General features: G+C 37.8%; 1 protein-coding gene across 1 annotated transcript in view; it reads right to left on the bottom strand.

The window, feature by feature from the left end:
* PXDN (peroxidasin) overlaps positions 1 to 16,790 on the bottom strand; it is a 154,689-nt gene that overhangs the window by 72,258 nt on the left and 65,641 nt on the right. The window contains exons 4-9 of the mRNA XM_077811568.1: positions 14,545 to 14,616; positions 7,548 to 7,619; positions 6,828 to 6,899; positions 5,117 to 5,286; positions 2,328 to 2,445; positions 1,071 to 1,240 (exon numbers count right to left, since the gene is read on the bottom strand). Of these exons, the coding sequence (XP_077667694.1) occupies positions 1,071 to 1,240; positions 2,328 to 2,445; positions 5,117 to 5,286; positions 6,828 to 6,899; positions 7,548 to 7,619; positions 14,545 to 14,616 (674 nt within the window). The remainder of the gene's footprint in view (positions 1 to 1,070; positions 1,241 to 2,327; positions 2,446 to 5,116; positions 5,287 to 6,827; positions 6,900 to 7,547; positions 7,620 to 14,544; positions 14,617 to 16,790) is intronic.

The raw sequence follows: 16,790 nt of genomic DNA, 5'->3' as shown, positions 1-16,790 counted from the left end.
GGGTACTATGTGTCCCATCTCCCTGTACCACCCATTGAAGTAGGTCCAGTGCAGGGTTTACAGGTTTCCTACCACCTACCATCACTCAGGACCATACCCACCCCTAAAATGGGCAGCTGAAATGGGGCAAGAGCCTTGAGAAGCCCTGGGCAATGTTTTCAATGAATGATTATGGGAAGCAAGGAGCCAATTAGCTCCCATCTCCCTCTGTCTGGACAATGGATGGCGGAGTGTCCAGGAGAAGAAGAGTCCTACGCCTGCATAGAGTCCACAGTTGCCAACTTTCACGCACCCTGATTTTCACAATAAAACAAAAATCAAGCTAATCCCATTTCAAAACAAGCCAATCCCTAAGAACCCCAATACTCTATGTGACTAGATTCCCCCCCCCCACCCCAGCATGCTGTTTGGGACTGTGATGGGCCTGCTCTGCATCCCTGACTCTCTCCCTCCCTTGCCCTTGCTTGCTGGGAGCCGATCAAAAAAAAAAAAAAAAAAAAGTAGTAACAAGCTACAACAAGAAACAAGCTACAAACCAAACAAGCAACAAGCCAAAAATTAGCCAACAAGCAACTCACAAGCCAATTAAGCCAAAAACAAACCCTATTTCTGCATTTTTTTTTCCCGGGTTTGGCATGTCTGATAGACTCCCCTTTTCATTCTAAAGCTGTCTGGCACATTACAGGTCCATTCAAGTCTTCCACCCATTAAACTGGGTGAGTGGCATTGTTATTTTTGTTTTGAGCATCTTAAGTCAGGTCTCTAAAGATCAGACACTAGAACAACAGCAGCATTTAATTCTCTTCTTCCTTCCCTCATATACTACTAAAGATAACCTACATTATTACTCTGATTAAATGGTATAATACAATCAATGGTATAATACAATCAATATAATGGGTTGATAATTTCTAGGACTGCAATAACTAGATGGTGATGCAAATAAAGTTGCAAAGATGCACAGGAAATACAAACCTGCAGTTAATGCATAAAAGCAAATGTACTTCATTATGAAAGTGGTCTTCTGATTAATAAAAAAACAAACAATTCTGTATCTAAAATCTATTTACCTGGTGACCCAAAGTATCTAAGAGTAACTTCTTGAGTTTTCACTTCTCCTGCCACATTTTTTGCCATACACTGGTAAATACCCTGGTCTGTCTCTTGAGTATTCTGAATCATCAGAGTGCCATCATCTAGCAAGTTGAGACGGGAATCTGTTTTCATACTGAGCTCATTACTGTAAAGACAGAAATCTGCTGAACTAAAACTTTTAAATCAAAAGCACAGAAAAGACATATCAAAGAAAAAAGTCTAATTGTACTAACAAATGTAACCTACAAGAATAAATCTTTAGCGTCTTAAGTCCACTAGGAAGTGTAATAATAGAACTTTTAGTCTTAAATTAAAAGCAGCAGAGATGAATACCAACAGTGTGACATTTTAAAAAATGTAAACATTCTGACTTCAGAACTGAAAAGCTTGACTAATCTTATAAGTATAAATGTTTTATACAGTTTGGAGGAAAAAACAAAGAGTGAGTTACACACATCCATTTCCATTTTTTATTCAGGATATCAATTGTTCTCATTGCCAAACATCTCTAAATGTCTCAAGCCAGTGTCAATAAACCCACACTCGAATCTCTCTTATTTCTACTTAAAACTCTTTCATATGTGGATTTTGAACACATGCTTTTGTTGATTATAAAACGGTGATGTTTTCAGTGTTGAGATTTTAAAGTTTTTTTTTTTAAATCTATAAAATATTTTACCATCTCATGTTTAAAAGTAGCTCTCTAGGTTTCTCTTTGATTTGTTAAAGTGATATTAATTCAGGATGGAAATTGATCTTCTAGCTACAGCATAGGGTCTGCAGACAGATATCACATAGTAGGTAATAAAACAATGGGTGCACTTGGACAAAATGCACCAACACCTGCTGCACCTGCAAACTACATATTACATGCATTTATAGAATTACCTGATTTTTATATACAAAAGCCTATTAGTATAGTTACTGTAGAGTTTTGCAGGTCTCTGAAATTTTGTGGGTGCAAGTGCAGTTGAAAAAATTGCCCATGGTATCATGATATCATATATCAAGTTCCTTATTAGAAAAAGGTTCTTTATTATATGATTGTTATACTTTGAATTGCAAAGAAACCAGATCTAGTTATAATTGCCAATATATTAACTTTTTATAATACTAATATGATGTTCTTAAGTTCATGTTTGTGTACATGAATGGTGAATTTCATACACCAACTGTAAAGCAAACATATACAAACAATTTCTCTCTCTCTCTCCTTTTTTTCCTTAACTTACTTGTTTCGAAGCCAGATAATTTCTGGTTTGGGATTGCCTTCAGCTCTGCAAGTGAAGTACACTGTATTCCCTGAGGTAACGTCCACATCCTGAGGTTCCGACGTAATTCTTGGCCTCTCTGTATCAACAATAAACAGTATCAAGGAAAACTTGCTTGTTTTAAAACGATTAAAGTAAATAATTAAATATTTATTTTCCCCCCACACTGTATGTAGATGAACATTTTTCACAAATGTTTCAAGTAAAAATACTTCATAGAGTCAATCAAGATTAAACACATTTTTCTCTACACAAAATTATCATTGGTTTTCTGACCTCTCTCAACATTTACTACTGTCAATTTAGAAAACTGAAAAATGGCTTGTGTCAAGGTTCCTTCCCCACTCTGAACTCTAAGGTACAGATGTGGGGACCTGCATGAAAAGCCCCTAAGCTTACTTTTACCAGCTTAGGTTAAAACTTCCTCAAGGTACAAACTATTTTACCCTTGGACTTCCACTGCCACCACCAAACTTTCCTCAGAAAACGTAGTTTGGACACGTCTTTCCCCCCAAAATCCTCCCAACCCTTGCACCCCACTTCCTGGGGAAGGTTTGGTAAAAATCCTCACCAATTTGCATAGGTGACCACAGACCCAAACCTTTGAATCTTAGAACAATGAAAAAGCATTCAGTTTCCTTACAAGAAGACTTTTAATAGAAGTAAAAAAGAATCATCTCTGTAAAATCAGAATGGTAAATACCTTACAGGGTAATTAGATTCAAAACATAGAGAATCCCTCTAGGCTAAACCTTAAGTTACAAAAAAGACACACAGACAGGAATAGTCATTCTATTCAGCACAGCTATTTTCTCAGCCATTTAAAGAAATCATAATCTAACACATACCTAGCTAGATTACTTACTAAGTTCTAAGACTCCATTCCCGTTCTGTCCCCGGCAAAAGCATCATACAGACAGATACAGACCCTTTGTTTTTCTCCCTCCTCCCAGCTTTTGAAAGTATCTTGTCTCCTCATTGGTCATTTTGGTCAGGTGCCAGGGAGGTTACCTTTAGCTTCTTAACCCTTTACAGGTGAGAGGATTTTTCCTCTGGACAGGAGGAATTTTAAAGGCGTTTACCCTTCCCTTTATATTTATGACACTTGTGTAAATTTATATCAGATTCTGAAGCAAAGAATTTGTATATATTTAGTTTTACAGAGATTTGATTTGCATTACAAAAGCGAGGTTCTAGCCAACACAGTGCCATTTAAAACTATACTGGCTAGTGGAATATTTTTGGGCTATAGCATGGCAAAGTATTGCAACATAAGTAACAGTAACTTTACAGTAACAAAACTCTTCAGTATATGTGTAGACTAACCTTCTCAAACTTGATTGAGTGATAGAAATCCAATGACCTAATCTTACTCCCACTGACGTCTATGAGAGATTTAACACTGACTTCAGAGGAATCAGGAACAATTCCTTAATGATCCCGTTTCCTTCCCTCTTTGCATTGTCTGAGGAGCAATGTAGTATAAAAAATATTAAACTTCAAAACTGACCACTAAAGACTCCAGCTTGCATTCTTTTTATGTTCAGGTATCCTTCTGGAGTCAACAGGGGTTTTGAATGCAAAGAAGGCAAGCTCAGAAGCCAGCTTTGTGTATTCCATTGCTTATCATACAAATGTACAAAGTAATCTCTCCAGTATACTTTCTGGTTTTATCTTCACTAAGTGTTCAGTTATTTCATGTCTGCACATCCCTTATACAGACGTATTTATTGTTGAATTTTTGGCATCTTGACTACTTAAGGTTATCATCCTGTGTTTACTGTGGTCCATTATCCACAAAGGAACATAGGATGCTAGATCCCAGATTTAGGTGCCACTGTGACCCACAAAACCCTTGCTTGGCTGCCATCTAACCCTGTAGGTGCCTAAACTTACTCAGTGCCTAAATTTCCACGGAAAAAGTTCCCTAGGTGCCTAAGTTTCTGCCTCTGAGAATGGACACAACACCCTAGATGCCTGTCTCACACCTAAGCCTGAGAGGGATCCTCAAACCACGTGAAAACAGATGCTCCTCTGCCTATCTTGCCTGATCCAGTAGGCATGCTATGAGTATGCCTACCAGACCAAGGAGGAAGAGGTGGTGTTGGTTCCAGTGCTGTCTCTCTTAACTTTTAGTCCAGTGGTTAGAGTACTCATCAGGATGTGAGACCCCCACAGCTTCAATTCCTCCCTCTGCCTGATGGGGCCAAAGGATTTGAACAAAGGTCTCTCAGCAGAGTAACCTAACTGCCGGGCTATGAGATATTCTGATATGGATCTCTCTCAATTTCTACAGTTGAAGCAGACAAATACAGAAAGCTGTTAAGGAAAAAAAAAATCTTTTCAGGATGATCATGCTCAGTTATTCCCCCTCATGGGGCTTGTCTACGCTGAGAAATGGAATTGTGCCATTGCACTATCAACTAATGTGATGTTAAAAAGAGGCGGGAGACAGAAGGAGAGGTGAAGAGACTATATTAAAAAGTGAGCAAGTGGAGATATAGGAGGAAAAGCAGAACAGTATGGTCAAAGAAGCCGAGAGCAGAGACTGAGTGGAGTGAGTGATCATCTGTATCAAAAAGCAGCAGACAGACTATGGGGAAGGGATACAGAGAAGATATACTTGGAGATGGCCAGAAAGTAGCTATTGGCATCACTGGCCAAAACAATGGGGAAAAAATCCCATGAAAAACATAGGTGGTTCTGGAAATATTTAATTTTTTTTCTTGAACATTAAGTGGAAAACTCACCACAGTTAAGTTCTTCTGGTGTTATTGTGGCCACTGATCGTCCCTGGATCCTCCTTGGATACTCACAAGTAGCTGCTGCTTGAGCATTACCAGATTCTGCATATGTCTTCAACAAATCTGCCAGCCATAGGATTTCACAGTCACAATGCAGAGCATTTGAATCTAAACGCCTGTGTAAAATGAGTATCATCCATTAGTCTTCCTAATCAGCTGGAACAATTGATTAGATTTTATATGACCTGGCAATATTCCCCGTCTATTTATTCTTACATACAAAATCCTACATTAAAAGAAAGCCATCTAGGTCTCCTTGTGCATATGCATTATGATACAGTCTTTAATTACATCATCAAATACTATTCCCCCCCCCCCCCCCCCCCCGTAGACCAATACTCAATCACTGTACAGGACAGACAGCGCTCTCTGTCTCAGACTATTCAATACTTTTTATCCTCATCATTCAATAACAGTTCCCCCACCTATCCTACCTACAGACCCCGATTTGGTCACTGTTTTTGAGGACACCTAACTCTACACAAAATGGCTGAAAGGAGAACTCCCTTTTTAACCTTTAGACCAGTGTTTAGGAAACTCCCCCAGGATGCGGGAAATCCTGGTTCAACTCCCTTGTCTGCAATGAGAAGAGATTTGAACATGAGTTTCTCACCTCTCAGGTTAGTGCCTAACTATTGGACTATGGAGTCACTCTCACTCATTCTCTGGCCCAATGCATAATTAATTATTTATATACATAATGGAACAGCTTCAACAGGTGAGGCTGAGAGAGACCCACAGGAGAATATCCCATAGTCCAATAGCTAAGGGCACTCATCTGAGAGGTGGGCCATCCATGTTCAAATACCTTCCCCTTGTCAGGCAGAGGGAGGAATTGAACTGGGGGTCTCCCACATTCCAGATGAGTGCCTTAAACACTGGACTAATGGTCATAAGGGAGGCTACTGCCTTCTTCTCTGGGCCATTTTGAATAGAGTTAGGCATGTGCCACCTCCATTCTCGAGGAGAATGGATCTTAGGTGCCTAATGCTCTGAGAGAGTCAGGGCTTAGGACACAATGATCTCCATGGCATCTGCTATTGGCTAACTTACGTGACTTCCCACTGAGCATGCTCGTTTTTGTGGAGCCCATTATTAGGCTTCTATCTTTCCTCATTCATTGTATAGGCAGCCTAGGCAACTAACTCAGGGTTTGAGGATTCCACTGGGTAGCTAGCACCTGAAAGTTAAGTGTTGCAATGACTACGTCCCTTTGTGAACTTGGGCCAAAGTGCCTACGTCACTTTAGATCATTTTACGCCTAGTCTCTACAGTTTAGGAAAGATCTAGAAAAAGCAACCTCGAGAAAATACAATGGGCAACAAATCTTATAAAAGAAGATCAAAGGAATTTAAAACAGTAGGAGGAAAGATTGTAGAAGCTGAGTTTATTTAGTCTACAAAACAGAAGACTCATTGCAGACAAGGCCACAGTCTATACATAAATTCAAGATAATAAAGCAAGGAAGGAGTTTAGTCACAGTCACAAAAGACTGGAGAATATAGACCATGGAAGGAAAAGTTTAGACTAGGTTCTTTAATGGTAAGAACAACTAGGCAGTGGAACAGACTGCCAAAGGACGTGAACACTTTAAGATAAGACATAAGTATAATTAGACTATTTCAATTCTTTCTGTATGTACATTTAATTTACTTACAGTCTCTTCATAGATTCCAGATGACTAAATGTCCCAGGAACCAAATGAGCTATTCTGTTATTATGCAAAAATCTGTTAAAAACACAGAGGAGTTCATGTATAAGTTCAGATTTTGAAATGTTTTCATTCCATATACATTCTTCTGGAATTCCTTAAAGAGATACGAATTTTACAACATGCAAATAAGCATTTTTTAAATCAACTTTCTTCTGCTACCTTTTTTTTTTTTAAAGGCTTCCCTTTCCTCATCTCCTCCTCCATCCAAGAAAGAAACATTTTTAGTCAACACTGGAGACAAAACTACATAAAACATGACAGACAAGTGGGGGGAAGTAATCAAATAAGCCATTTATACAAAAATTTAATCGTCCTATGTCATGTTTCGTACAATCTATTTTATGATAGACAAATGTCAATCAGAATGGTTTTGAACTCATTTTGAGATTGCAAATTGTACACAAAACTGTGTTATTAAACCATTTCCCCAATCTAGGGCCTGACCAGAAGTCACTGGGAGATAAAGGTGCTCCACACTTGCCAGAAGGTGCTCAGCACTTCGCTCCTCAGTCTCTTACACCATGAAAGTTTCAGTACAAAATAAAAGCTGCATTAAAGATAAGAAAGTTTTTTCTCACTTTCCACACTATTGATCTGGGTCAGACAAAGAAGCTATTTGACTACTGCAGTTTACCAACATTTCCAAACAAAAATAAAACTTACAGTCTTTCAAGTTTTGGAAGATGCGTAAAGGATTCAGGTTCCAATGTTTCTATGTGATTAAAGTGCAGATACCTGTAAATGTTTTAAACAAAACATCACTGAAATAATGTATTTAATGAAAGTAGTACTGTGCAGCTAGAAACTTGGTATGTAAAGGACTTCTCATGCTGCCGAACACATCTGTGAATGACTACAGGTTAATAATGTAAAAGCATAATTGTCTTTTGGATTATACACTTTTCCATGAAAGAAAGAGGCCTTACATAATAGGAAGGTTTTAAAAGTTGCTATTATATTGGTAAAAATAACAATATATTAATATCAACTCATCATACTTCAAACAATCTTCTGTCAAAACTAAATATTTACAAAAATCTTATGGGACAATCAGTAAGCCCACGTGTATCATAGGACTGATAAGAAAAGACAGATTATAGTATTCGCAAAAAACATAAGCTCACAGATCCAAAAAACTATTTTTTTCATAAAAAGCCAGATAGGTATTATCAACTAATATTAGAAATGCAAAACCAGTATCTTTTCTACAAGTTTTGGATCAACCAGTTAATATGTAATAAAACTTGTTTTATTTACAGTAGGATCAGGGCTTTTAGAGAAATATTGGCTTTACATTTTCTGACCCTCTCTCCTTCAACTATCATATCTTCCTAGTGAATCCTACCTCCCAGACCACCATATGAAGTCACTTGATTTATTTTATGAAGTTGAATAAATGAATACGAAACAATTTTCTGTAGGAAAAAGTTATAGTTTTATTGGTAAAGATTTGCAACCTTCAATGGACATGCCAACAGTTTTTGGTATCCAGCCTTTTGAATGTCATGAGAATGACTGAAACCTTTCCAAAGATGCTGTCCCAAGAGAGGTCTTTTGCCTGTAATACACTGCCCTATCAGTAAGTTGTGGCAATTCTAACCTCCTCTTTTCCCCTCTCAAAAAAAAAAAAAAATTAAACACTTCTCTCCTCTAACCAGAAGCATACTATTCTCAGACAAATTCATAAACACAAAATCAGTGCAGGTGGGCTGTATCACCAACTGGACAGATCTCCCCTGCAAAAGTTTACCCAATAGTTATTACTGTCTGATGTATGAATAGACATCTAACTGCAACATTAAAAAGAAAAAGATACCCTCTATTTGGTGTATATATTGGCTATTAAAAGTTCCTTCTGGAGTACAAAAGCCTTGGATATTAAAAAAATACTTGGCACTTATGGAAGGTCTGAATCTGCAATCCTTACTCACATGAATAGTTCCACTAATGGTAACAGGCTATTCATGATCAAGGGCTGCAAGGTTAGGTTCATACTGGTTTATAAATTTTAGTGAGTATTAACAGTTCTGTCAGAAATGTGTTAACCAAACTTTACAGATGAGTAAACAGGAAGCAGAGCTGCGGGAGCAGCTTGGGAAAGGATTTGTGAATATGCTTGTAATCAGATGCTGATTACATCCTGCCCCACTTTTCTCCCCCCACATGAATGTTTCGGGAGGAGCTTAATGAAAATATGGAAAAAACAGTAATTAAAAACAAACTAAAAAAAAACAACACCAAAAAAACAACTCCTCAGCATGAGAAGATGGAAGACATTTAAAGAGCAGAAACTCTTTCTTGGAAACACTCTGACCATGTTTCAGCTCCAGACCAAAGAGCAAGGTCCACATGGCCAGATATTGGAAATCAGTGGGCAGAGGGATGGGGAAAAAAAAACAGTGGGGATAAATAATCTCAGAAACCACTGCCCTGTAAAACTACTCCTTTCACAGTACAGGGCCACATACATGGTTTAGCAACCAGACAAGTGTCCAATGATCCAATGTTGATGGGCTGCTGACAGGAAAGAGGCACATCAGCCTCAGCACTATCATCAAGGAGAAAGTGTACGCCAATAAGTGGTCCCAGCAGGGGGACCAGAGAAACAGTCAAAGCAATAAGACTAGGTTAATGTGACAAGTGAAATTTTAATGTCAAATCTATTAGACAGCCAATAAATCTGGCTTGTGACCTTCTCTCTGCTAAATCATGGAAGAACTCAGAATTTTTTTACACCTGGAGCCAGTGTACCTAGCCAACATACATTCAGATGCATAAAGGTTCACACTGTCAAAATACATAGCTATTTCTTGTGCAGAAGATAGGTCAGACCTTCAGTATCAATAAATCCTTTCCCCTTTTTGTCTCCTCTGATTCTCTCCCTAAAGTGCTCTCCATCCTTTTCCTGAGAGATTTAACATCTCAGTTTCTTCAGGCACTCACGTGGTTTATAGACGTTAGGTCACAGAATCAGAAACCAGGCCAAACAGCTAAACTACAGAAATACTCTACTTGATAATGAATAATTCATAACTAGCCATAAACTCAAATATATCTGTGAAGTTATTTGAACTAATTTTGAATAAAAACAAAATATAAATCCTGATCTATTTCTCAGGCAATCCATGGCTAGAGAAGGGGCCAAATCTAAAGAAGAAGAAATTATTTGCAACTAAGAGTTTGACTAGCTCCAGTAAAGGCTAAGGTCACAAATTCAATTCCAAAACTAGGACTACGACTAGCACTCTAGAGTTCCTCGTTCTATGTACGGTGCTCTGTTATTTATGACTCTTATTCACTTTTGTTTGTACCAACAACCCATGTAAACCTCCTTGTTTAAGTATTTTGAAATTCACCAATCACAAGTTTTGCATACATCTAATAAAACAGACCAGCCTACCTTGTTTAATGAAAAACAGGCTCACACAAAGATCCATCTTGGCACCATTGTTCTTTAATATTTATATCCATTGACCTAGTCACTGAAATTTGGATACACAGATGATCTCACACTCTCAATTCAAATGAGTACTTTCACCCAAGCGCAAGCACCCTAGCATAAGATCTGATCAAGCTGTAGGAGTCTTACAGGTTATGGCAACTATGACCTAATCCTCAAAAACAGCTGTCTCCATGTTCCATCTGATCAACCAACATGCAAAGAAGCACCTGAATGTCACCTTCTGTGACACCAAACTCAGGCACAAGGATTTCCTGAAATATCTTGGAGTAGTTCTGGATCATAGCCTCACATCCTGCCAACATCTGATGAAGACCACTGCCAACATAAAGGCTAGCAACAATATAATCCGCAAACTAACTGCGATCAATTGGGCAGCAGATTTCATATCTTGAAGACAACCACCAGTTGTTGCATCCCCGCATGCCATTAGTCTTTGACTTCAGCAGCTGAGAGAGTGAGATTGCCTCTGTGCAATAGTCTTCTCACTTAAAAAACGTAGTGCACAGGCATTCACGCATCATAGACATGAGAACACATCATGCCATGGTATCATCATCAGCTACAATGGACAGCTATATGGTGCAAGCACTCTAGAATACGGACTGGGTTTAAGTTTATAGTCTGTAGTATAGTTTGAAATCTGTCAATTGTTCTTGTCTAATAATACCTCCAGATCTTTTTTTTTTTTTTTTTTTGGCCGGGGGGGGGATAGAGGGAGTGTTTAAACCCATAGTTAATAACAATTATGTACTGAATGTTTAAGTATGTCAGCAATAATATTACACTGAGTGTTTAAAAAGGCCATTGTGAACAGTTTTATTCAAAACTGATCAAAAGAACTTCTGCATTTGTTTTGCAAAATGCTCCCCTTTTACTATTACTATTTATTGTAGGTATTGTGCTAGTGCATATTATGTATTATTATTATTACTATTATTATTTATTTATATTACCATAGCATCTAGGTACCCAAGTCATAGAGGCCCCAATCAAGGATCAAGTTCCCATTATGCTAGATGCTGTACAAACACATAATAAAAAGGCAGTCTTTGTTCCAAAGAAGTTGTCATCTTTTTATACCAACATTTCAAAACCACAGAAAACTTAATAGAAAAAATCACGATAAATATTGGTTTCAGAAACTGTAGTATAGTATGTAAGATTTCACTCTATTACGACTCAGTTAACAAAGAACATGTACATCTGTATGCAGGCTGAATGCATAGCTCTTATATTAGAACAGGTGAAGTTATAACAAGCAGAAGTATGTTAATATGAAAATCATATACATAATTAACATTCTACTAAAATTAAATAGCTAAAACTTCAATAATTCAATTAGCATTATGGAAAGGAAGGCTTCTCTTGTTAGAAGGATTTCACAGAAAAGGTTTTATTCTCCTTGTGCGAAAAGTACTATAGTATTGCTCTTTAGAATATGTTAGTTACTGGGGAGGAAAGATGTGGGGAAGAGACCACGGGATATAATACATACAAGTACAGAATTTCATTTTATTAAGGAATCAACTTCTGTGACCAGGGCTAAAAAAATATCTGTCATCCATCACATTAGGTATCTGTGGCACTTCCAATTTGCCATGACTGACTTAATATTCAGGTATCTAAATAAATTTGACTTGATTTTTCAGTGGTGTTGAGGATGCACGACCCTGCTGACTTTACTGTATTTACGCTGGTACAAAAAAGATCAGAATCTGGTCCAGAGATGCTACTCCAGTTGCTGAATTCGGAGGGTGGATGGGAGGTTTCTAATGAGTCATTAGGTGAGGATGATGCCAAAGAGCTTATGGGAAAAGTGGAATCCTGCCTGCGGACAATGATAGGGAGCTAACTATACTTGGTTTTTTCTCTCTCAACATCATAACTTAAGGGAACACAGGTAAGAAACAAACAAAACTTTCTGTTACTCTATTAAATTAAAATGTATACATATATAAATTTTAACTGAATAGAGTAACGATAAAATATACACACACAAAAACTTCCAGTTTCATTCTGTGTGAATGCCAAACAAATATTATGAACTAAATTTTTCCTTTCCATATGTACATGCAATTCTCAGGACTTCAGAAGGAGTTTCACTGTGTACTGGAGTCCAAAATTTGGCTTAGTCAGTAAACCTAGGAAGGAAATTTGTTAATAATTAAAGAAAATAAGAAGCCTGTATTGATCTGAATATAGTGAAGTAGCACAGTGTTGTGGATAAGGCGCTAGACTATCAGACGACTTTGATTTTATTTCCAAGCTCTGCCACTGACCTACTGTGTAACCTTTGGCAAAACATTTCATATATGTGCCTCAGTTTCCACATCTGTAAATTGACGATAATAATACTTCCCCTTCCTTTTAATATACACAAATAAAAAGTACTATATAAGATGTAATATTAGCATATACATTTAACAGAATTATATTGTTTCCATAATGGGGAGACTGTTCAAAAGAGCAACTAAGTTATATTCACTGCTTGGGGTAACAAACATAATCCAAGTGAAGCAGGACTTCAGATGTCGCTCCACACTTTTACAACTAAAACGGAAACTGTCAAAATCTAAGTTCTAAGACTCTTCAATCCCATATGGAAATGAAGTTGATAAGTAATGACTTGAGACCATCAGTCTTAAATTAAATACTACATGACAATTCTCAAACCAGAGAGTCTGTGCACAATTGAGATCTAAACCAGAGGAACATAAAGTATGCGATATTTACCCCCACGGAGAGTTAGATCTCCCAGTCATAATGCAGACAGATCACTAGTAAGGCAGTGCATGGGAAAACCTGTCTTTTGCTACCTATAGCATCTCACACCTGTGAATAAGCTGAAAGCTTACTATTTTACAGAAGTTAGTACTTTAACAGGCGCACCTAAATAATTAATGTACTATGAAGAAAATAAGATTTGCTATTAGCATGTAAGCAAGCACTACCAGTTGCTGTCAGTATTCTGCAGTAACCAGTGCTAGAGAGGGAGGAAGAGAAAGGCATTAAGGAGACAAATGACAGTTATCATATGTGTTTCACACTTAGTAACTAAATAGAACCTGTTCCCCTAAAATGCACCCAAGTGCCCTCTAAAATATGCGTATATGGATTGTATAAATGGTGTGTGTGTGTAGTTTTCTTGCATATAAAACTTCATATGACGAATAAAAATGCAGAGACAGGTATGTATAGTACAAATACAGACATATGAATATAGTCTGGAAACTCAAAATTCCTATTGCCCTACAGGAAAGGAGATTCTCTTTTATAGGAACTCAATGACAGACAATGAAATTCACCCTGCAAAGCAAAAATCCACTGCAAAATTAATGGAAATTTAAGACTTCAGGACTTTGCAAACAGATCTGCAATATTATCTATTTAGTTATCGCTGCTTCTACCAGTCCAAGTACTTCTTGAATTACTGTGTAATGGTGAACTGTTTTCTGATTAAGTAAACTGTGAATAACCAAACACATAGCCAAAACAATACATTCCTTTTTAATTGTACTAGTACAGGCTATTTTCCATTCATTTTCAAATTAAATTCTTCTTCACTTGAAACTCAGTAAAAGAACAATAGCTTACACAATGTTGCTAGCAGAAAACTGAAACGTTTTCCACATTACAGACAATGAGGATACCACTCCCACTCCCACCCTCTGCCTCCCCCAATATATGGCAATGATCAGCCACATGTGTATCAATAATATTCATATTTTAATTTAAAAGGGTTTTTAAATGAAAGAGAAAAGCGCTGAAATAAATTTCAGGGCTCGATCAAACTTTCATTTACACCAGTGTAAAACAAGAGCAACTCCAGTGCAGTCATAGGAGTTGGAGCATTGTAAAACCTATGTAGATGAAAGCAGAATCAGACCCTGAATCTCTAATTAATGCACATTGTTTTCAATATTTGTCTGTGATCATGCTTCTTCTCCAAGTCTACTACACAGTACACTAGGACACTTGGAATGTAAATCACAAATAAAAGACAAACATAGAAATGAAGAATTTGACACTGATCAATTTTGTTTTTTCACATGCAAACGATTATAACAATGTTTGACTAATATCCCATTCCAGTGCAGACATGCAAGGCATGCAGGCAGAAAATACTGATCAAGACGTGCACTTTTCCTCTGAAAGGCAACCACGTAGATGACAGCACAGAAGAGAAAAGGCACTTACAGTTGTTCTAGAGAGGCAAGTCCTTTAAATGCTTGCCTGTCAATTGACTGGATTTCATTCTTGTACAAATAGCTGAAACAAGAAACAATCAGTAATATTAGTACACAAACAAGAGCTACATTAAGGTGGAAAAGAAGAATTAAGTCGACACATGAAGACAGTTTTTCTACTACATATTAGAAAAACAAAACAAAAACATGTACACACTAACAACGCTTCCTGCTTGAGAATCCATTCCCCAGGCCCACCAGAAAAGGCACAGAAAACTGGGGGGCCCTCTATGCCCTGACACAAGTAGTTGGAGGGCCTTTGGCCTTCTGGTTGTTACCATGCCCTTGTAGAGCTTCCTTTGCCCGCATTTTCCTGACCCAACCCCAATTTCATGAGCATTCATGGCCTGCCATACAATTTCCATACCCAGATGTGGCTCTCGGGCCAAAAAGTTTGCCCATCCCTGTATTAGTGACATGTGGATATACTTTACTAGAACAGAGAGTTTGGGGGAACAAAATTCTACAATTATTATTTGTTTGCAGTAGCAACTACAGTAAGGTGCGCACTTTCCAAATACTTAGGAAAAGATAATCCCTGCCCCATCGAGTTCATGGTGTAGGGATGGATGGCAGACAGACAGCGGTCAGAGAAAGGGAATAACAAAAAGGGGTTTGTTATATGTCAATAAGATTCACTGTAGGCAGCCTAGCATAAATGGATTTTTATGTGAGACTTAAAAGAGGATGGGATATGGCCCTTGCAAACAAGTTCATAACCTTCTATACGTTACTTGAATGCTGAGTGAAGAGAGTCATGGAAGAGATTGTTTGAGAGACTGACAGACGTGTGGAATGTTCATGGAGGGTGACACAAAACTTGACGAGCGAGTATAAGTATGGAAGAGCAGATGGGGAGCCACTGGAGAGATTCAAAGAGGGGAGTGACATGATCAGCTCATCACACAAGGAAGATAATAGCAGCAGCTACATTTTGTATTAACTGGTGAGGGACAGTGTGTGTATATTAGGGAATCTAGAGAGGAGGATCCTGAAGAAGTCTCCCAAGACTGTAGCCTTGGTATTACATTTTACTTCTCTCTCCATTGCCCCATATCCAATCTTTCACTAAATCTTGCCACTTGTTCCATCTTAATAGTTCCAAAATCTGTTCCTTCCTCATTGCTAAAACTATTCTCCATGTCCTGGTCATTATCTCCTTGATTATTGTAACTTTGATGTCTGGCCTTGGACCTCTCACTTCTCCCTCAGCCAGCATGCCCCAAATTCTCTGCAAAAATAACCATCTCCCAGAATGATGAGCACCTCATCCCCTGCTTTGACCTCCCTGAATGGCTTCCTGTCTACCAGTTCATATTCAAACTCCTTGTCCTCATCTGTAAGGTTTTGGGTTTTTTTGTAATCTTATCATAGCTGCATTTCTACTCACATTTTCCCCACACACTTCCCTATCTTTTTATCTTGCACCTCCTTTTTTCCAGTGCTGTACATTGTGCCTGAATAGTTTCCCTGTCTGCATCTGACAAGCACCTTCTCTCCTGAAAGTAAACTGTTTCTGCTGAGGGTACGGAAGGAATTTTCCCCACCAGAGCATTGCACAAGTCCTTGCATATATTACAGGGTTTAGGGGGTTTTTTTCCCCCATCTTTCTGCGCCACTGCTACTGTCAGGTCAACCCAATCATTTAACAGACATGAACAAAGCAGATACATATATAATGAGTAACAAAGCACAGAAAGAATAAAACATACACTGTATCATTTATTTAGTTAATAAATGAAGACAATATTCTAGTCTTCGTTTTTAACTGCTGTGTTTACATTGTACATTGCAGAGGGAGAGCATGTAACCAAAGTAATATAGAGTTACTGCAGGGCAGAACAAACATGTGAATTAGCTATGATATGGATAAGGCCTAGGTTACCTGTAATGAGATGTTTTTGGGGAGGTCTGGGGTTGCACATTGGCTAAAGAATCGTTACCAAAAATTAAGAATCTGAAATTGAAATAAAAGGCTTCAAAGCAAAACAAAGCCAGTTGTCTAACAGAAATCAAATTCATTTTGTCCTACTTTTACCATCAGAATTTGAAGTTATATTATTACCTCAGACAATATAGCATCACTGGGTTAGGAGATAGTGGCAATGTAGCTGTCATTGATTTAAAAAATAAAATAACTAACCCCAGCTACACACCTACCAAATAAAGTGTACTTCTTCTTATGAAACAGGAAGG

This window comes from Eretmochelys imbricata, chromosome 3, assembly GCF_965152235.1.
Source record: "Eretmochelys imbricata isolate rEreImb1 chromosome 3, rEreImb1.hap1, whole genome shotgun sequence".
Lineage (NCBI taxonomy): Eukaryota > Metazoa > Chordata > Testudines > Cheloniidae > Eretmochelys > Eretmochelys imbricata.
Note: the sequence above shows the minus strand (reverse complement) of the source record. Positions and strands in the feature narration are given on the sequence as shown.